This window comes from Cervus canadensis, chromosome 17, assembly GCF_019320065.1.
Source record: "Cervus canadensis isolate Bull #8, Minnesota chromosome 17, ASM1932006v1, whole genome shotgun sequence".
Lineage (NCBI taxonomy): Eukaryota > Metazoa > Chordata > Mammalia > Artiodactyla > Cervidae > Cervus > Cervus canadensis.
Window position 1 is genome coordinate 52,473,298 of NC_057402.1, and position 22,859 is coordinate 52,496,156.

General features: G+C 46.5%; 1 protein-coding gene across 2 annotated transcripts in view; it reads left to right on the forward strand.

Moving 5' to 3' along the window:
* SLCO3A1 (solute carrier organic anion transporter family member 3A1) overlaps nucleotides 1–22,859 on the forward strand; it is a 370,079-nt gene that overhangs the window by 81,052 nt on the left and 266,168 nt on the right. For both annotated transcript variants that reach the window (XM_043489412.1, XM_043489411.1), the window contains exon 2: nucleotides 2,551–3,016. In XM_043489412.1, coding sequence (XP_043345347.1) covers nucleotides 2,551–3,016 — 466 coding nt within the window. The remainder of the gene's footprint in view (nucleotides 1–2,550; nucleotides 3,017–22,859) is intronic.

Consider the following 22,859-nt stretch of genomic DNA (forward strand, 5'->3'; position numbering starts at 1 on the left):
TCGCTCAGAGGCAGCCCAATCTCTCTAAAGATGCCATTCTGCCTCTACGACACTTCTCAGATATTCTTGTTCACTTCCATTGCTGCTGTAAGGACCTTTTCTTCTCCGTTGTCTCAATAACAAATAGCCCAGCCTCTCTTTCTGCTGGGGTTTACTTCCGTAGCCCCCATTCAATCCATCTTCCACATGCTGACCGTACCTGAGTCACTCTCGTTTTTTTATCACTTTGCTGGTCCCAACGTGTGCGTGCTGCATGCTAAGTCACTCCAGTTGTGTCTGACTCTTTGCGACCCTATGGACTGTAGCCTGCCAGGCTACTGTGTCCATGGGATTCTCCAGGCAAGAATACTAGAGTGGGTTGCCATGCCCTCCTCCTTGGGATCGTCCCAACCCAGGGATCGAACCTGCATCTCCTACGTCTTCTTGCATTGGCAGGTGGGTTCTTTTCCACTACCACCACCGGGGCAGCCCCAAGGATAAGTGGTGACCATGGCTGTGGATGGCCTTACTAGCATTTACTCACATAGGTGTTTACTCCTGGCACCAGCTCTCGGAGGTGTCACCCTTATCTCCCTTTTACAGATGGGACATTTTACAGATGGGTGCCTTTGCCCAAGGTCACTGAGAGTCCCCGATGGCCCTGGAGCTTTGGCTCTGCACCCCTCCGCTTCCCCACCTCTCTGGACATGTCAGGAAAGGCTACTCTGTGCTAATGGAGTTTTCACGCGTTGTGTCTCGTCTTCACATGCATCCTGCGGGGTCGGCATCATCATTCCTGCTCCGCAGAAATCAAGGCTTGCAGGGGTTAGGTACCTTGATCAAGGTCCTGAAGCTAATTAAGGAAATCCTAGGTGCGATTCCAGCCAGCTGCCCTCCCTCCAGGCTCTGCATTCTTTTCCCCACACTGCCTGGGGTTGTCTGATTCCTCTAGGGTGGCTCCTGTGACTCCTTATCGTCTGTTTACCAACCTACCTTTCCACTCCATATGTTCCATTCCATCATGCAGTCGTGCCACCCGCCATCTGCTCAGCCAGTTGCTTTGCCTGGAGTGTTCTTCCCTGCCCAACTAGGGATCCCATGACAGGACTCCTCCTGGACTGCTGATAACACCCTGTGTGGAAACTGCATACAGCAGGACAGGAAGGCTATTTGAGTTTTCTCTCCAAGGAACCCTAAAATAATGCATCTCCTCTTCACCCTCCTACGTGATTCTGCATCATGAATGTAGCATGTACCCAGCACACATGTCTACCTTCCTGCTGGGGGGGGCATCTTGAGGCTCGGTGTCATCCCTTCCTCCTGTTTCTTTTGTTCCTATTTTTATTGGAGTGTAGTTGCTTTACAATGCTGCGTTAGTCTCTGCTGCGCGGAGTGAATCAGCTCTATGGATGCACATATCCCCTCTCTTGGATTCCCTTCCCATTTGCGTCACCACAGAGCACTGAGTCCTGTCCTTCTCCTGTTTCTGTCTTTGGTGTCCTGGGCACTGTGAAGCCAACAGCAGATATTCAGTAGATATTTGTTCAACAAATGAGGAGCAGACAAGGTAGGGAAAGCCATCAAACTGTTCGACCCACGGAAACTCAGTACAGCTGGAGTGCACAGAACAGTCAGGAAAATATTTACCTGATGGCCTTGAGAGAAATGTCTAGTGTTTGGAAATTTCCAGAAGGAAGTGAAGAGCTAATGATTATCCTACTGAGCTAATCTGACTTGTCCATTTTGCCTACCCCAGGTTTTTTGTCTCTTTGTAACTTTATTTCCTTCAATATGCTTTGCTAATTACCTCCTGGTAAAAAGCCCAGGAGTCCTATACCTCCAGCATGGACTTGAGAGATAAGATGTAGTTGGGAGACAGTCTGGGAAAGCTGTGCTTTTCAAGACTTTCACTGGACTCCTGGAGAAGGGAAAGGCTATCCACTCCAGTATTCTGGACTGGAGAATTCCATGGACTGTATAGTTTATGGGGTCACAAAGAGTCCGACACGACTGAGCAACTTGCACTTTCACGAGCCCTAAAGGGGGCGGCTGTGGGGTGGAGGAGGTGGTTCTTATGTGTAGAGGCAGAATATTGCAGGATGGAAACAGATGCCCAGGAAAACTTTTTTGCCCCTGGGAAAGTTAATTCTTTAACCATTTTATTAGGGTTAATTTTAATGTTAGTTGCTCAGTCATATCCGACTGTGGGACCCCCCCTCGACTGTAGCCTGCCAGGCTCCTCTGTCCATGGAATTCTCCAGGCAAGAATCCTGGAGTGGGTAGCCATTTCCTCCCCCAGGGACCTTCCTGACCCAGGGATCGAACCCAGGTCTTCTGTATTGCAGACAGATTCTTTACTGTCTGAGCCCCCGGGAATGAACGGTTAGCATACCAAGTAAACGGTTTTTGGACTCAAGGTGTAAAGCACTTGGCCCAGATGGTCAAAGCAAGGCCAACCAACAGGCTAGGTGGGAGGGTTTAGGACGCGCAGGTGCGCTGCGCTGCAGGAAGGGGGCCTCCCGGGGGGTTTCCATCAGCATGGGCCTTGAGACTGCGTTCTGCACCCCACAGGTGAGCGTCCTCACCACCCTGGAGCGGAGGTTCAACCTGCAGAGTGCCGACGTGGGCGTGATCGCCAGCAGCTTCGAGATCGGGAACCTGGCGCTCATCCTCTTCGTGAGCTACTTCGGGGCGCGCGGGCACCGGCCGCGCCTCATTGGCTGCGGCGGCATCGTCATGGCGCTGGGGGCGCTGCTGTCGGCCCTGCCCGAGTTCCTGACCCACCAGTACAAGTACGAGGCGGGCGAGATCCGCTGGGGCGCCGAGGGCCGCGACGTCTGCGCCGCCAACGGCTCGGGCGGGGACCAGGGCCCAGACCCGGACCTCATCTGCCGCAGCCGGACCGCCACCAACATGATGTACTTGCTGCTCATTGGGGCCCAGGTGCTCCTGGGCATCGGTGCTACCCCCGTGCAGCCCCTGGGCGTCTCCTACATCGACGACCACGTGCGGAGGAAGGACTCCTCACTCTACATAGGTAGGCGTTGCGCCAGCGCCCGCGGGGCCGCGGTTCGCTTTGTGGCTGATTGCCTGTTTAGAGAACCAGGGCGTGTGAACAGAGGAAGGAAATTTGGGCCCCAGAACTTTTAAGTTTCGTCCGGAGCCCTCATTCTCAGACTGGGGGTGTTTGGGGAAAATGCTGAGGCCTGAATTGCACACCCCAGAAAATTCTGGGGGTCGTTGGGGTGCAGCCTGGACTGGTAATTTTTTAAGGGGCTCCCCGGGTGACCCCAATGTACAGCAGAATTTGACCTCTGCTGTGCAAGAGCATCCACAAGCCTGGGAAGGGGGAGGAGATTGGGGGGAGTTTTATATATATATGTTTATCTGCCTTTGTGTGTGTGTGTTTGGACTTTGGGCGGCTTGCTATTTGCCACCAAGGAATCCTTGGGGGGTCTACACATTGGAAACCCCTGTTTTTAATCATCAAAATGACCTCCTGGTCGTTGTCTTATTGAAGCTCAAAGATAAAAGTGATTGCATATGCCCAGCATTTGGTATTATTCAAAGTTGGTAACTGTGTGTGTGTGTGTGTGTTTTCCCCTGTAACGAGGTTATTTACTAGAATCGGATATTTGAGAAGAAATAAGGTACATGTGAACTTTTGAAAAAAAATTGTTTTGTGCTACAATGACTTCTGTTATTTTATACTGGAAGGATGGAAACCATCTGTCAGTGTTGGGGCTAAGAAACATCCAGGGGTTGAATTACAGCAAACGAGCTTCTCCGTGGCTGCTTCTGGGCACTGTTGCATGGTCATTTGTAGGGCAAGGGCCGGCCTGCCGAGCATCTCCGTTTTCTTGTTTACTGAGTTTAATTTTGCCTCCCACCATCTGTTAGATTCTATGATACGACCCCAGTCACTGAGTGCTCACGCTTTGGGGAAAAGATAAAATAAATTACCTCCACCTGCAGAAGCCTTGCGCCTCCCCAAAGCAGTGTGCCTTGGAGCATAAAGTTAATTACAATATGGAGGTTTAGGTTAAACTAGAACTTGAACAGAATTAGTCAGAAAGCCTCCTACCTGCCAAGTTTCCCCCATACGCTGTCCAGGCTGTCTGAGGGTTCAAGGCAGTTACCCCCTGAATGCTGATTTTCCTTGGTGACTTCATGTCCTACCTGTGAGGTAGATGACTCTATTGAATACATACGTCGTATGTCTTAACCCTCTGTGAACAGGCTCTAGAGTAGAAAGGTGGAGAGTATGTATCTTCCCATCCAAGGGGTGGAGAGCTTGTGGGCCCGGTCACAGCCTACCTGTGGAACACAAAGGATTGATGGCTAGTCCCTCTGCTATTTGCTTAGGGGTTTCCATAATTATGTCTGGAGGTGGGCACAGTGGGGAGAGGGGTCTAAGGAAATCATTTACATTTTGATGCTTCTAAGGCTTCAGTGAAAACCCCTCCAACATGAGTCTGCTGCAGGCCAGGGAATGGGCCACAGCCTGTAGCCAAAATAGTCTCCCCAGGTCCATCTGGGCCACTGGACTCGGACTTGACTGATATCACTCTGGTACCCCAGGATAGAGAGATTTTGGTAGCAGGAACAGCAAGTAGATAAATCAGAGCCCAGGGAAGGAAGTGGGGAGTGAAACGCTGAGCTCTTGTGTCTCACGATGAGATCAAGTAGAAAAATGTCTCCCCAGAATCTCCCTGAAGCCACAGGCGAGGTAGATCACCTCTGCTTGGAGCCCGTGCCTGGAGCTGCACGCTCAGCGTCCTCTTGTGGAAGTTCACTCTGATGAGTCGGGCATTTTCCAGCACTGATGGGGCCTGGTTCATAGGTCAGGCTTAGGATGTGGACTCATTTCGGTTTTGTGAGAGGTGGAAGCTTGGGCTATAGGACTGACCGTAGCAGGCACGGCCCTTCTCTCATTCTGAGACTTTCTCTGGGATTTACAGTGACTCTCTAGTAGGAGGAAAGTCTCAACCAAATTTCTCGCTGGGCCTCCTTTTCCTTTCTGACAGTTTAGCATTCCCAGAGTTGGGAGTGTGTCTGTGTGCTGCGTGGGCAACTGGGTGGCGTCTGGCCAGATTCCAGGACATGACAGTCCAGGGCTGTGAGCAGGCCTTCCTGAGTGCTTCTGAGCTGGTTTCTTGGGTCTGTGTTTTGAGCAACAGAGAGCAAACTTCTGCACAGGTTGGCTTCCACAGGTGGCCTTTTGTCCCATGCATGGTTGGAATTCTCCAGGAACAATTTAAGAAGACCATGCATATGCAGAGCACAACTGATCCAATCGCTTATTGTACAAGTCAGAAAAAATGTTTGTGACCATGGGACTGTTTTGGCATTTATCCCCTGCAAGAGGGAGCTAGTTTCTGAAGCCATTTAATTTGGCTTCCGAAAGTATTTAGGAGAGCCGACAGAATGGGATTGGTATGAATTATGGCGTCCTAACTCCCTGCAGGAGGACAGTCTGAAGGGACTGGCCCTGGGAGGTAGGTGCCAATGGATGCCCATCACCCATTGGGGTGGAGTAACATGTGTGCCCCTTGGCTCTGCCCCTGTGGAGCTGGTTAAGAGAGGCCCACCTTGGTTCTGCCCCTGCGGAGCTGGTTAAGAGAGGGAGGCCCACGGCCAGCCATCTGATCACAGGCCTGACATGTGAGTGTGAACTAGGGATTGGAAGGGTTTTAAACCCTGCACGTGTGAAGCACAGGTGGTTCACAGCTGCTCCGTCCCCAGGGGTGTAAGCATCGATCCAGCCACAGGCCATTGGTGACAAGTCCTACCCCTTGAATAATTCCTTTTAGCTTTTTGGTTATACAAAATCCTGTTTCTGCATCAGTATGCTTCTGCATTGGTGACTCACGATGGGTTACTTATATCGTGAGTCACCAGCTGGGGGCCATCAGCACATCCATGGCCTTGACCCTGACCCCTTACGGCCAAGGGGAAAGGGAAGCGTTCCATCTCCAATCAAGCTGATATTTTCCACCCTAAGGGACTGTTTGCTCCAGCCTCTTGTGGCTGAATTACTGCCAAACTCGCGGATTCCTTGATGGTCATTCATAAGGGGCTTCTAGGGCTGGCACCATTCTGCGGCCGCTCCTGCCCAGCCTGGGGAGGGAGCCAGGGGAACTCATTACCAGGGGACAAAACCCGATGAATGGGGACACCGCGCTGCTGGCAGACTTCTCAGGACCACACAGTGTGGAGCCAAGCCTCATGGCCCAGCCAGAGGGTGACCCAGGGGTGGCACGTGGCACTCTCTCTCCCCAGAGGGACTGATGGAGCAGAGTGGCAGGGGGACCGTTTGGTGTGGGGGCATGAGTGGGGTCCACCAGCCGACCTCTGGGAGCTGCTCCTACTCCTCACCCATGTGCTGACCTTCCAGGAGCTCAGCTTTCTTAGCTGCTCTGTTTCTCCAAGTTCAGAGCACAGCCTGTTGCCTTGTAGGCAAGAGTAAGGAGGCTAATGGAATGGACTCACCGGGTCCTTTCATTAGGCCGCGATATCAATCGGTTGGCGCCTTGTTTTTTTCCCCTTTGGGAAAGAAAAGTCTCCAAAGGAGAGTAGTAAGGTTTTTTTTTTGTTGTTGTTTTTAAATAACTTTATTTCTAGTTGAAAAGTATTACATATTCACTGTGAAAGTATAGAAAAAGAATCATTTAAGAATAATTACTCTTAGCTTTATGTTTATATAAAATCCTCCTTTTCTACATTGTTATGCTTTTCTACACACACAAGAAGTCTTTATCGTGAACATATTTTGCTACTGTCTTTCTCTCTCAATCTTTCTTGAACATTTCCCTGTGTCATTAAATATTCTTCAGTGATGATCTTTCTGCATACATCATATTCCCTTCTGGATATATACTATAATATTAAATGTCCTCTATTGTAGAACATGGATTTTTTTTTTTAAGTTTTGCTCTTATAAAACAAAGCAGACAAGTGAACTGTGATTCTGAAAGGTTAAGTAACTTGCCTATGATAATGAATGGGGCTGAGCACAAGGTCTGAGAGTGGCGTTTGTTTTGGTACATCTGGGACAGGGCTGAGGGGGGTGGGTCAGGGGACAGAGGGCTGGGGGATGCTCCAGGGGGTTGGGAGCATGTGAGGGCATTCCTCAAGACAGCCTGAAGCCTGTCTTAGGGAAGAATCAGAGGTGCCAGGAAGGTGGGAAGAGAGCTGGGTGTCTCAAATCCAAGGGCAGAGATGCAATTGGAATGGGGAATGGGTGTGAAAGCAGAATAGAGACTTGGAGGAGGAGGAGAGAGAAGGGAGTCCTGGCTAACAGGGCATGTCTGGGGTCTGGAAGGATTTGTGCCCTGTTTCATGGTGCTTTGAGTATTGATGGGTGCAGATCAGAGCTGGAGGATTCCATGTTCCCCTCACCTCTCTCCAGAACTGTGGACAACTTACTCTCACTTGGCTGTTCATTCTATCGGAACCACAATCACTGTTGGGAAATTGCCCTTATGTCGAATTGGAAATCTGTCTCCTTACAGCGTTCCACACGCTAGCTCTGGTCTGCCCTTTGGGTCCACCTTGGGAAGTGGCGATCCCTTTTCCATGTTTGGTCACCCCGCAGCTGGCCAAGCACCAGCCTTGCGTGGGCAGGGAAAGGCACCTAAAACGTGGCTCCTCTGTACTGGGACCTCTGTTCCTTACTTGATTTGGTTTCCTGCTACATTTGGCTGCTGTTTCCCTCTTTATGAGGGATGATGCCAAGGCTGCAGGGCTTGTTACTTGGGGGCAGGACCAGGTGAATGGGGCACGCAGGCTTTGGGTGCTGTATTGCTTTGCTAGGGCTGTGTAATGTAACACCACAGACTGAGTGGCTTAAACCAGTGGTCCCCAACCTTTTTTTAGCACCAGGGACCGGTTTTGTGGAAGACAATTTTTCTGCCAACCCAGTTGGGGGAGGGTGGTTTCAAGATGATTCAAGTGCCTTACATTTATTGTGTGCTTTAATAATAGAAATGTTAATAGAATATTCAGTTCAGTTCAGTCGCTCAGTCATGTCTGACTCTTTGCGACCCCATGGACTGCAGCACACCAGGCCTCCCTGTCCATCACCAACTCCCGGAGCTTACTCAAACTCATGTCCATTGAGTCAGTGATGCCATCCAACCGTCTCATCCTCTGTTGCCCTCTTCACCTCCTGCCTTCAGTCTTTCCCAGCATCAGGGTCTTTTCAAATGAGTCAGTTCTTTGCATCAGGTGGCCAAAGTATTGGAGCTTCAGTTTTAGTCCTTCCAGTGAATATTCAGGACTGATTTCCTTTAGGATAGAATGATATATAGATATAATGATAATAAATACAAATATATAAGGAAGTTAAGTAATATAAATATAATGAGAAATAAGAAATAGAAATAATTATAATAGAAATATTATGATTGCATTAGTTCTACCTCAGATCATCAGGCATTAGATCCTGGAGGTTGGGGACCCCTGGCGTAAGCAGTGGAAGATTTATTTTCTCACAGTTACGGAGGCTGAAAGTCCAAGACCATGGTGTCAGCGCCGGCTCCCTCGGAGGCCACTTCCCTTGGCTTGCAGATGGCAGCTTCTCCTCCCGTGTCTTCACATGGTCTTCCTCCCATGTGCTCCATATCTAGTATCTCTGTGTGTGTGTCCTAATTTCCTCCCCTTACAAGATCACCAGTCAGATTGAAATAGGGTTCACCCATATGATCTCCTGTAACCTCAGCTCCCTCTTTAAGGCCCTATTTCCAAATGAGTCACATGCTGAGTAACTGGGGGTTAAGGCTTCAACATATGAATTGGTGGGGTAACATGATTCAACTCATAACAGGTACCAAGGGGACTAGAACCAAACAAGACCCCTGCCCCTTTTGTCCTAACTTTTCTATAAAGAACTTCATTGTCATGATTGTTTGGTTCCCAGTAATCAAGGAGTTATTTGAGAATGTAGGTGTTTTTTTTTTTTACTTTTTATTTTGCAACATTTATAGAATCACAAGTTGTTGCAAAATGCATGGAAGTTCTCTGTACACCCATCCAGTTTCTCCCCATGATAACATCTCGCATCACTGTAGTATAGTATCAAAACGGGAGTGTGAACATGAGTATAATCCATGGGGTTTATTCAGATTTTCAGTATTATGTACAATGATTTGTGTGTTTCTATGTGTGTCTGTGTATAGTTCTGTGTGATTTTATTACATGTGGATGATGTTGTTTTAAAAATGCAGAATGGGGACTCCCCTGGTGGTCCAGCGGATAAGAATCCACCTGCCAATGCAGGGCACAAGGGTTTGATCCCTGGTTTGGGAAGATCCCACATGCCTCAGAGCAACTAAGCCTGAGAGCCGTAATTACTGAGCCCATCCGAGTGCTGCAGATATGGAAGCGTGCATGCCTAGAGCCCATGCTCCACCACAAGAGAAGCTACTGCAATGAGAAGCCCATGCACAGAGTAGCCCCTGCTCACCACAACTAGAGAAAGCCTGCTCAGAGGAATGAAGACCCAGTGCAGCCAAAAATAAATGCATAAATAATTTTACTAAAAGGAAAAATTGCAGAATGGAATTAAGATGAAACCAGATCGTTCTGAGTCGTGTGAATGTTTGACACACAAACATACATGGGAAGATGCAGAGAGAGAGAGAGAAGGCTGTAAGTAGAGTGGGAATTGACTGGAGGAGATGGATTCTTTGTGAAGGGCTTGTTTGTTCCCAAGAATGGGATCCTTGCAGGGTACCAGAATACACGGAGCGGTTCCTCCAGTTGGGAGGCACATCTATTAGACACAAATGGGTCACATTTTCTTTGTTTACCACTTCTGTTGAAACCGGCTGGAGCCCTCCACGTTCCAGCTAATGATGCAAAGAGAATTATTCTCAGATTTCATCTGCCAAGTGTTTGTTTAGCACAAAGGTCACTAATATCAGGCAGCAACCAAAGAGAACTAAATTTCTCTTCCGAGCCCTGGGAGTCCAGAGTTATATCGCCTCTGATGAGTTTTTATTTTAACTTGACATTGGGTAAAATGTGTGTTAACTCTCCAAAGAGTGTGGGTCGGGAATGGATCAAATACACTGTGATTGCAGTTCATCTGAAAAAATAATTAAAAAGCCATCCCTTGTGGGAGCAAGCACAGCTCGTTATATTCTTGCAGCTTCACTGATACTGAAGTTCCCCTGGTTAATTTCTTTTTTTACAAATAAATGACACTGTACACCAGTCAGTTTGTTTTGGCTGGGTTCCATTCATTTCTTCTCCCCAGTGACCGGTCACGTGCCATTTTTAGTTTGTTTTAGCAACTTGCTAGGAGGCGTGTGTGTGGCTCTTATCTGGCACTTCCATATTGCCCGGGCTGGGGGAGGTTTCTCATTCATTCTCAGCTGCTCATAATTCATGCCCTAGGGTTCATGGGATCACTGCCGTGCTCCCTGCCTGGGTGTCCTTGGGCAAGACTCTGAGTTTGGGTTCTGATGGTCTTGAGGTTCAAATCCTGACTCCTCCACAGACCTGCCCACCAGGATTTTGGACACATTTTCAGTTAACCTCAGCCTGTTTCCTTATCAATAAAATGAGCTTGGAATCTACCAAGCGAGACTTTGCTTGGATATTAGGTATCATGCTGTGTTGGGGGTCAGTAACCACCGCCGCCTTCATCTTTGTGGTTGTATAGTCTCCATTTCCAGGTGTAGAAACAGGAGGCAAGAAAAAGCAATTGACTTATTTAAATACAAGGGTAGGTCTTTGATAAGAGTGATTGGATCTTGATTTTCAGTCCAGATATTATCCATCTAGTAGATCTTAGATGAGCAACCTCCTCCATCCTGAATTAAATCAACAGGGCTCTTATTTGCCTGCAGACCCCTTCCTGTGGCTCATCTCAAAATACAGAAAGTGCTACAGCTGCCCCAAGCAGTGGGCGATCTGGTTTGTATTAAGTCAGAGGCACCCCAGAGTATGGCCATTGCCCTAATGTGATATATTGATGGCTTTCTGGGTTCCAGCACATTGCTTCTTAATTTGCTTCTTAATATTTGTTCAGTTTTAAAAGAATATTTCCTTGTCTTAGTAAAATTGGGGAAAACAAAATAGAATAAGAAAACATAAATAATTTTTAAGCAGATACCTATAGAAAATTGTCAACGTTCAGATATATTTTCTTCCAGTCATTTTTCTTCTTCTAATATTTATTTATTTGGCTATGCCAGGTCTTAGTTGAGGCATGTGGGATCCAGTTCCCTGACCAGTGATTGAATTCACCTCCCCTCCTGGAAGGTCTTAGCCACTGATCCACCAGGGAAGTCCTCAGCCATTTTTTTTTTTTTTTTTTTTTTTTACTGCATTAAGACCATACTGTAAGTAAGCTTACTTTCTGCCAGTGAAAAACTTTTTTATGTCTCATTAACAGTCAACATTATTTTAGATGACTACTAGAAAATCTGGAATGAGTTGGGTAGACATTTAGGTGATGGATACCTCTGTGACTGTAGCCTCATCCACATTTGCTGAAGCTCAGGTTGGTTCAGATAGATTCACTGGGGGCTGGAAACCAGCTGTTTGGCCTTACTGTGGCTTTTTCCAGAAGATAAGTGAGGAGGCATAAGGTGTCACGAAAACAGACTTTGGGCCCCAGTGAGTGTTGGTGCCCTTGTCTTGAGAACCTCTCCCATATCTGCTGCATGCACGTGTGTGTGATCACTCATATCCGACTTCTTGTGACCCTCTCCCAGACTGTCGCCCGCCAGGCTCTTCTGTCCATGGAATTTCCCAGGCAAGAATTCTGGAGGGGCTTGCCATGCCCTCCTCCAGGGGATCTTCCCAACCCAGGAATTGAACCCGCGTCTCTCATGTCTCCTGCATTGGCAGGCAGGTTCTTTACCAGTAGCGCCACCTGGGGAGGACTGTAGGTAGAGGAAGAAGAATCCTCTCGAAGGTTCCCTGAGGGGCGCATTGGGAAACCAATCATATATGGGGCTGGTTGGGGCTTCTGGATGTTGATTCTGTGTGTGAAAGCATCTTTGCTCAGCGATTTTATTATTTTTTTTTAATTAATTTCTTTTTTTTTTATTTGGCCATGCCATGCAGCAAGCTGGATCTCAGTTCCCCGACAAGGGATTGAATCCGTGGAAGTTCAGAGTGTTACAGCGGAAGCTCGGAGTGTTAACCCCTGGACCTCCAGGGAAGTCCCATGCTCAGGGGTTTGGGAACACAGCGAACAGTGTCTGATAGGAAGACAGAGAGGGCCCAGGCTGACCTCGAGAAGATTCCTGGGGACGGTGCAGAGGCACACAAGGGAATTTTCCTTCCGTAGCCCCTCAGAGTCTCCCATTTGTTACTTCTTTGCCACCAGCCTCTTACTGTGCTTGGGGGGACAGAAGACCCCTTTCTACTATTTCTCTTCTTGACTGTAACACAGGCATTACGCTTCAATGAACGCTTTGGAGGTGTTGTATTTTCCTGAATAACATGCATCTTCTTTTCTTTAGTTTAGTTCTGACCTTTTACTTCCCCTTTCTTAGAATAGTCTTGGCTTGACTTCCTTTTTTCCTTTTACCTACAGAAAGCTTTCTACGAGAGCCATGAAGGGTTTGGTTTCTGTAGAGGGTTATGGCTTGCTGTTGTTAGATTTGGGATTATAGGTTAATGACCTTCCTCTTCAGTGGGATGTGAGTTCTTCTTTGCTAGAGAATTCTTCGGTGTGAAAATGCTTCACAGAAGAGTCTGTGTTCTGGATGTTTGTTTTGGTATGTCTAGAAACTCATTGTTTTCATTGGGAAACTGGATCTCCCCACCCCAGGTGGTTCTTATGGACTGCCAGAGATGAGCAGAGATGGTCCAGGCATGGCCAGACATGACACAGAGAAAGACTCTGGTTTGCAATGATTGGCCACAGGAGTGAGACAACCAGAGTCCACCATGAGGTTTGAAAAAGGAACTGGAGGGCTGGGTGGAGGATAGAGATTTCTCACTTTCTCTTCCAGGACTGAAAGCTGTAATACCTCTGTACACCCACAGATTCCAATGTCCATCTTTATTTTCACATGTGATGAACTTGATCTCAAAGGAAAGTAGCCCATCAGGAATGAGAGAGGGCACATGGGCTCCCTGGACCCTGCCATGCCTGAAGCTTGAATTCCAACTGGCATTCTCCTTAGAATCCCTTGAACACATAAATGATCCCTTCCAGCATTTGCAGCCAAATGCTGTGGACGAGGATCCCGCCTAAGCTGCCTGTTAGTCACTTCAGTCATGTCCAACTCTCTGCGACCCTGTGGACTGCAGCCAGCCAGGCCTCTCTGTCCATGGGATTTTCCAGGCAAGAATACAGGAGTGGGTTGCTGTGCCCTCCTCCAGGGGCTCTTCCCGACCCAGGGACTGAACCCGGGTCTCCTGCACTGCAGACAGGGTCTTTACTGCTGAGCCACCGGGAAAGCCCCAGGATCCTGCCCGTGCCAAGTCACTTCAGCTGTTTCAGACTCTCTGCGACCCCGTGGACTGTAGCCCGCCAGGCTCCTCTGTCCATGGGATTCTCCAGGCAAGAACTCTGGAGTGGGCTGCCATCTCTTCCTCCAGAGGATCCTGCCTAATGCAGCTTAAATGCTGGTCACGTGAGGTCAGAGTTGGGCTGGATCGATGTCCTTTTGAGGTCTGACTAAGCTCCTTCCCACAGGGTTGGGTGTTTCAGTCCTCATGTAAGACAGCTGTCTGCTGATCAAAACACTGGCTGTTCATAGTGTTCTTACTCTAAAGAACTAATGAATGCATGACCCTGTACATCCAATCAGAGGATTAGGTTGAAGGTTCTGGTTTGGTTCTCCTTTTCTTTATTTCATAGACATTTAAGATAAGATGCAGGATAGGGACCCTGAGGCCACAAGTATGCCCCTTCCACTTTCTCCCTACCCACTCCCCCTCCCCTGAAAAAAAAGAAAAAAAAAAACAAGTAAAAGTATTTAAAAATAACCTGGTGGTAGGCTTTGTGCAGGAACAATAAGTATTTAATAGCAAATTGCTTATGTGGGCAGGAGAGTGTTGAGCCCGTGAAACTTATTCAGCGGTGCTATTTATTGGGTGGAAAAAATATAACCAACCCTGGCTGCTTCGCACGGCTGTGCTCGCCAAAGCTACCCTTACTTCCTCTAATGACTTCATAGTGTCAGGAATGAATAAACTAAATGAATATGTTCCAGTCCCAGTTCAGCTTTGCCATTTATTTTTGCCAAGCTGTATATGTGTGTGTGTGTGTAGGCACATGCTTGGTTTTTCCCACGTGGCAGATAAAATCTGAAGATTCTAAAGCATTTGGTGGCTCAAGGACACTCAGAACTTTTAATTGCTTTTTAATTAAAAAAATTTTTATTCTATATTGGAATATAGTTGATTAACCGTGTTGTGTTATAGGGAGCTCAGCTCGGTGCTCTGTGGAGACCTCGAGGGATAGAAGGGGGTGGGAGGAAAGTCCAAGAGGGAAGGAATGTATGTGTACATATAGCCGATTCACTTCATTGTACAGCAGAACCTAACAGCGCTGTAAACCAACTATACCCCAGTAAAAACCAAAACTAATGTGTTAGTTTCAGGTGCAGAGCAGATTGATTCAGTTGCACGTTTACATGTATCTATTCTCTTTTCAAATGCTCTTCTCCTGTAGGGTATTACAGAGTATTGAGCAGAGTTCCTTGTGCTGTATAGCAGGTCCTTTGTGATTATCTGTTTTGGACACTGATAGAAACTTACATGGAGTCTTGAGAATTGCGCTTGGTGAATTTGCCTGGAGAATGTCAAGAGAAATTGAGTGCTGCCTAACTGGGCTATTTGAAGCTAAAGGTTGTTGGATGTGCTTTAGGGGGAGTTGTCCACAACCTTTGAAGGTGGTTTGGAGATACATGTACACACTCTTGGCATGGAACCTGTCAGTGGATTCTCTAAGAGGTTTTTGACCCCAGAAAGGTTAAAACCCCTGAAAGTCCTTATGTTGAGCAGACCCTGATGACCGGAGACTGGGGATGAGATAAACCAAGATAGTGGAGGTGATAGGTTGTGTGGGGTGACGGATGGCATTTGGGGACTGGAATGTTGATCACTGCTCAGCCCTCAACTTGCTCTGTTCCCTGGGGAGACACTGTACTTAAAACAGGAAGCATTTGGAGCATCACTTAGGCAACTGTGGGTGAAAAGTCAGAATGTGTTCTCAGTGGTACTGGAGACACCCTCTCAGCCCTCATCCTCCTGTTCCTTCCCCTCCAACCCCCCAAAAATAAATTGTTTGGAGGCTGAAATTTTCCATCCCTTCTTTCAGCCTAACCCTGGGTGTTTTGGATAATATTCAGCAAATTTTCTGTGCCAGTTTGATGCACAGATAGGAAAAATCAAAACTTTTCCTTTCTTGCTCTAAAAGCAAAAACATTTTAAAAATGCACTTGGATCATTAACGGAATCTGAACTCTCAAAGTCAAAACTTTCCATGTGTTCTTACTAAGGAAATTCTTTTGGGGCAATTAAAAGGAAAACAAATAGGCAAAAAGTTGTGAGGGGTCTCCAAAAACTCATCTGAGAATGCTGAATCCCCCTCTCCAAATTAAAAAGATGCAAATGAACTTATTTACAAAGCAGACATAGAAAACAGGCTTACAGTTATCAAAGAGAAAAAGGGAGAGGAGAGATCAATTAGGTTGTAACGAATATATCCTTCTGCTTGTGCTCAGCAGTGTCTGACTTTGCAACCCCATGGACTATAGCCTGCCAGGCTTCTCTGTCCATGGGATTTTCCCAGCAGTGATACTGGAGGAAGTTGCCATTTCCTATTCCAGGGGATCTTCCTGACCCAGTGATCGAACCCTCATCTGATTCTTTACCACTGTGCATTGGAGAAGCTCAGTGAACATAGATACACTTACTATATATAAAGTAGGTAACCAACAAGGACCTACTGTATAGCACAGGGAACTATACCAATATGTTATAATAACCTTTAAGGGGGAAAAATCTGGAAAAAATACACATATATGTATAACTGAATCACTGCTATGCATTTGAAACTAACATATTGTGAATCAACTACACTTCAATTAAAAAAAAATCATCTGAGGACATAAATAAACTTGGCAGACTTTTTGTGGGTAATATTTTATCCCAAAGTTTTTAGGATAGTTGCTGCATTTGAGAAACCTTACCATCTTTACCAATTACCATTGCCTCTTATTTCAAGTATGAGAGGTGCAGGGGGGCTTGGAGTTGAGTTCATCCTAATCTCTCTCCAAGGAAACATGCTTTTCCCCCTTTCTCTCCAAGGTTCTAGGCATGTGATGCAAATGGATGTGATTTCCCACTGCTTCCCTTCCTGGGCAAGGCATTATTACCATAAGCACATTCACAGCTGCCCACCTGCCTCGTGGGTTGTTAATGGAGTTTACAAAGGGAATTTGGATTCCCAGCAAGAGACCTCATTAACACAGCAAGGATCTAATAGATTCTAAAATTGTGTATGGACACTGGGAACCTTTCGAAACCCAGTGCTGTTTATTCTTAGATCTAGATCGTTTCCCCTGCCCTGGCCTCAGTCTGTACATTTTGTATCACGGGGGAAAAAATCTTGTCTTGATCCAGCCAGACCAACTGTATTGGTTTAAGTTAAGCATTAATGCTTTGTGATTCTGGGACTAAAGACAAGATTCAAAAGCCATCAAGCTGTGTAAAGGACAAAACGTCTCCCACACTGGTGCTTTTGTCTTACTTTTTCTAATACTGGCCTTGTTGCTGGCCGTGAGCAAGTGTTTAATTTTAGGATCCCTTGTTGTCACCAAGAACACTTAGCAGCTGTCAGTTTGTTTAGACAAGTGTGTTAAGCACCCATGGGTTTGAGTAATGGCCGCAGCGACACGCAGGACACTCGCTCTCACTGTGGCCTCCATGCTGTACGTCCGACGGGCGCTCTGCACGTGGTCCCCCTTGCTCCCCAGGATTGTTATTCTCCGTGTACCGACGGGGAATCTGAGGCTGAGGGAGGCTGAGCGACTTGTCCTGGGGCGTGCAGGTGGCAAGGCCCGGGGGCACAGTGCTGAAGAACTCACCTGCCAACGCAGGAGACGCAGGTTCTATCCCTGGGTTGGGAAGATTGCCCTGGAGAAGGAAGTGGAAACTCACTCCAGTACGCTTGGCTGGCAAGTCCCAGAGGAGGCTGGCAGGCTACAGTCCACGAGGCTGCAAAGAGTCAGACATGATTTAGCAACTAAACAACTCCATTACCTGGTATCTTTCCCACCATAGGCTCCCCTTCCCTGTCCATAGACAGTGTGATATGCCACCAGCGTAAATAGGACCCCAAGTCTGCTATGCTGCTAAAAATGGCTTAACTACCTAATGTTTTCTTTCTCTCTCTCTCTCTTTTTTTTTTTTTGCTATACTAAATACCAAAAGTTGTGGGTTGTTTTAGCAGTAAAGTATGAAATGGTGATGAATTTCCGGGCCAGGAGAGGTCTCATGGGTACAGACCGCTCAGGCCCTGGTTTTCCCCATGGGAATTTTTTAAACTCTCATCAGATAAAGCTTTCTTCCCACCAGAAACCCCACGTGACTTGTTTTCACAATCTCCCTGTAGCAGAGTGAGGGAAGCACCCGCCCCAGACGGTTTTGTTTACATTGGAGACCCAGCAGCGTTTAATTGGTGAACGTTCACCCCTGTTATGCAACTTGGACTTGACTTGTTTTCACTCCCAGGCTTGGCTCCGCTGCCTTGCTTTTCTGTGTAGGTTGGGGAGTGATTTTAGAACCTACTAGACAGTAACTGAGACAAAACTGATGAGAAGGTAGGATGAGAAAGACTTTGTGGACCAGAGATGAACATGGGAGAAAGAAAACAGGTAGACATCAACAGGTTAAAAGACGGTCAGTTCCCAAGGGTCTTTCTTCCTGGGGAAATAATCGGCCTCCACTGTTGTTCAGCCCTGTGGGGTTTGGAAGAACTTCAAGCGTAGAATATTTATGGCAATGAACTGCGTTAGCAGGATAAGGTAGTTACAGGATGGATCAGATGGTGACAGAGCCCTCCTTTAGTCAACCTGGGGGACCTGATGTCCAAGTAGCTGAACACTCTCCCATGTACAGGCAGACCATGAAGAGATCGCAAGTTCTGTTGCAGGCCACTGCAATAAGGCAAATAGCGCGATAAAGTGAGCTACAAGAATTTATTGGTTTCCCAACACACAAAAAGTTATGTTTATACTATTCTGTGCATGTGTGCATGACCAGTTGCTCAGTCACGTCTGACTCTTTGCAATGCTGTGGCCTGTAGACCACCAGGCTCCTCTGTCCATGGCATTTTTCAGGCAAGAATACTGGAATGTGTTGCCATTTGCTTCTCCAGGATAACTTCCTGACCCCAGGGGTCAAAACCCACATCTCCGGCATTCTTTAACTGAGCCACCTGGGAAGCCCTCCTGTTTATACTATACTATATTGTACTCAATTATTAAGTTTGCAGTAGCATTATGTCTTAAAAAACCAATGTGTATACCTTAATTAAAAAATATTTTATTGCTGAAAAATGCTAACCATCCTTTGAGCCTGCAGTGAGTTGTAATCTTTTTGCTGGTGAAGGGTTTGAAATTTTGCAGGAATTATCCAAACACAGCAGAGACACAAAGTGAGCAAATGGTGTTAGAAAAATGGTTCCAATAGGCTTGCCTGATGCAGGGTTGCTGCCGTGAATTTATGAAAAATTCAATATTGGAATTTCCCAGGTGGTCCAGTGGTTAAGAATCTGCCTTGCAGTGCAGGGAACATGGGTTTAATCCCTGTTTGGGGAACTAAAATCCTACACGCTGAGGGGCGACTAGGCTCACATGCCGCAACTACTGAGCCTGAGAGCCACAACTCGAGAGTCCATGTGCCACAGTGAAGGATCGTGCCTGACGCAGCAAAAAAAAAGGTCCTGAGTGCTGCACCTAAGACCCGGCACAGCCAAATAAATACATATTTTAAAATGCAGCAACCAGTATCTGCAAAGTGCGATGAAGTGAGGTCTTCAAGCCACACTTTACTAAGGTCTTGTTCGTGGCCTGTGGACAAGTGACCCCTTTTTTCTGGTCTGCATGGGGGAGTAGAGAGGGTTCAGGGGGCAGAAATCAGGTGTGAGTGACCAAGTGTTCAACCTCCGAATCAATCAGGAATGGAGTTGGAAATTTGGGCAAGTGAACTCTTCCCATTCATGACTCTGGATCCATATTTCTAGCTTTTTTCTTTTTAATTAAAAGTTTTAATTGTGGTTAAAAAAAGTCAGGACATAAAATTGACAGGGTAACCATTTTCATATGTGCCGTTCAGTAGTGTTAAGCATACTCACATTATTGTGCATCAGAGCTCCGAAACTTCATGATCTTGAAAAACCGAAACCCGGTATCCACTAAACAACTCCCAGCCTCTGACAGCCACCCTACTATTTCTGTCTTTATGGGTTTGACTATTGGTTAGCTCATGTACGTGGAATCATAGGGTATTTGTCTCTCTGTTCACTTTGTATTATGTCCTCAAGGTGCATCCATGTTGTAACAGGTGTCAGAATTTCCTCTTTCAAAGCTGAATCATATCCCTTTGTATGCATATTCCCACATTTGGTTTAGCCATTCATTCCCTGATGAACGTTTGGACTGCTTCCACTTCTTGGCTACTGCGAATAATGCTGCTGTGAACATCTGTGTGCAACCTATTTCTGGCTTGTTAACTGACATTTACTTGGGTGTCAAGCTCAGCTTAAGTCCAGAATTCAACTCCTTCATTTCCTCCCAAGTTTGCTTTGTCATTGACCTACCATCTTCTCCCCTGCACCCCCTCCCCGACACACACACATTTAAAAGCCAGCACCTCTCACTCCTGGAGAAGAGAATAGCTACCCACTCCAGCATTCTGGCCTGGAGAATTCCGCAGAGAGGAGCTTGGCAGGCTGAGTCCATGGGATCGCAGAGAGTTGGGCACGATTGAGTGACTTTCACTCACCTCATACTGGGGACTTTCCTGGGGGCTCACACAGTAAAGAATCTGCCTGCAATGTGGGAGCCCCAGGTTCGATCCCTGGGTTGGGAAGATCTTCTGGGGGAGGGAATGGCAGCCCACTCCAGTATTCTTACCTGGAGAATCCCATGACAGAGGAGCCTGGCGGGTTACAGTCCATGGGGTTGCAAAGAGTCAGCCATGACAGAGCAACTGACACTTTCACTTTCGCCTCTTACTGGTCACGACTCCTGGAGATCCCTCGTGTCTGGCTCCCAGTTCCCTCTGCATTCCCTGCTCCAGACCAGGTTCTCAGCCCCTCTCAAGCAGACACTTGTGTCTACCCCCGATGTGTCTTGCTGCTCCCAATCTGATATGTCTCCAAATTCTTTCCATGGTGCTACTGCTCCAAAGCACATTCTGAATTCTTAGGAATCTGGAGAGTATTTTCTGGAGCCTTTGTTACAGAAGTTCCAGGGCATCTGCATGGAATTTATCTGAAGTTTCTTACATGCCCAGTGAAGGATAATAATATGCTTGTATGTATTAATATAGTGTGGGTGTTTGAAATAATAGTACTGTAATTTTTGAGATACTAAAAATAATTTGACCCTTTTTCACAAGTAGAGACAGGTTAAATCCAACTCTCTTCCCAACCCAAGGACTGAACCTGGGTCTCCTGCATTGCAGGCAGGCTGTTTATTGTCTGAGACACCAGGGAAGCCCTGGAGAACTTACCATGTGTCAGTCAGGGCACAGGGGATCCCGGGAGGAATCAGACCCACTACTCCAGCAGCCTGTAGGAGTAGTGGAGACATTGGTGGATGTTTATATGCACTTTCCGTGTGCCAGAGACTATATACTATGTCTTTAGTTTATTATCTGGTGTGGTTTCCAAAACAATCTTTTGAGTTAGATTTCATTGTCTATATTTTATGGAAGGCAATCGACACAGATTGAATAACCAGTCCAACAGGGGACAGCGTGGGGATTTGAGCCCAGTGGTTCTTTCTCCAATGAAAGTGTTCCCAGCAAACTCTATCAGCAACTGTCACAAAGCTAGAGCTCAAAAGATAAGGCAGAATGAAATGCCAGGCTAATAGCAACCTGCTACCACATTTGTCTATGTGGAGTTGTGAACTATTGACCAAATGTGCTCAGGAATATTTTACAAGCATAAGTAGTGACGTGGTGCCTTGCAGAAACACAGGCCAAACCATGGCTGCTGTTACAGAAAAGAAACCGTGTTCAGCTTGTTAAAGCAAGAACTTGTGTAAACTCCTCGTCTGACGTGTCAGATGCTGTTCCCTGATGTGATGCACTATCCAGGCAAGAAAATAACATGGCAGAGCCTCTTGCCCAGGCTCAGAAAGGAAAGAGATGTCTGAGCTGGCAGTCTGGATGTCTGGGAGAAACGGTTTCAGAACCTGGGAGTGTTTACAGCTGAGGAGGTGGTGTTGATTTCCTGTGAATCATGGACGTAGCCCAAGAGGGAGCCCCTCACTTTGTGCTCATGTAGGGGAAAGGAGAAAGCAGAGATTGTTGTTATTCGTCACACCAAAGACAAAACATGTTCTTTTTTTTCTGCCCTGAGCAGCATGTGGGATCTTAGTTCCCGAATCAGGGATCGAACCTGCAACCCTGCATTGGAAGCATGGAGTCTTAATCACTGGACCTTCAGGGAAGTCCCAGGCATGTCCTTTTAAGAAATCATTTCACTCCTGTTGGAGATAATCAAGCAAATAATCTGTTAGCATTAAACTTTCTAATTTTAAGTCAGGATGGAAGATTAGGCTCCCCAGCTTGCTGTCTGCGGTGGTGATGAGCCCTTAGAAAGCTGTGGGGGGTGGGCAGCTCCACTGGGAGAATGCAGACCCTGTGCTGGCCTTGAGCTCAGCATTGCCCTTATGTTTCCTCATTTTATCTTTTCATGACCATTTTACAGCATAGGAAACTGAGGCTCCGCAGAATAAAGCACCTTGTCCAAAGTCGTCTCTTTTGATATGTGAGTGATAAGATTTGAACATAATGTCTACTGTGTGTGTCTGGCCCCAGAATGGAGATTTTGTAGAATAACCAATTTCTTTTTATTATCATGGGAAATTTGAGACATACCCAAAAGGAGAAAGGATAGTTGAATGAACCTGCATGCCGATGGCCCGATCGTTATAAAAACGTGACCTTTCTTTCATCTCTGTTGCCTCGTAGTCTCCTCTCTCCTTGATTATTTCAGGTGTATTGTTTCAGAAATTTTCAGATGTGTGCATCATTTTTGGGTAACTAGTATTTCTCAAAGATGAGAACTCTCTAAAAACCTAATCACAACATCATTGTCATGCCTTAGGAATTAATAACAGTTGCTTATTATCAATAGATACTACGCAGTGTTCAAATTTCTGTACTCCTCTCAGATAAGTGTTTAATCAGATCCTCCAAACTCTGTGCTTTGCAATTTGTTGCCTTGTCTCTTAAGTATCTGTTTGTCTGTAGGTTTTTCTCTCTTTCCTCTTGCCAGATAAAGAAACTGTATCATTTCTCCTACAGTTTTGTACAGTCTGGGTGGTTCTTTTTAACACCTTCTTCTATCTCCTACTTGCATTTCTTGTAAGTTGATTGTTAGAGCTAGAGGGCTGATCAGATTCAGGTTATTATTATTATTATTATTATTTTGGGTGCCAAAAATACTTCTCAGTGTTGATGTGTACTTCCTTTATAAGACATACTGTCTGGTCCTCACTATGGTGTTGACAGCCGTAGTTGATCGTGGTCTTAATTGTGGTAACATTCGAATTCTAGCATTCCTTCTTCATTTTCTATTAAAAGAAAGTTCCTTATTTCAACTATTTTATTATCCTGAGATGAAAGTGAAAGTGTTAGTTGCTCAGTCTTGTCTGACTCTT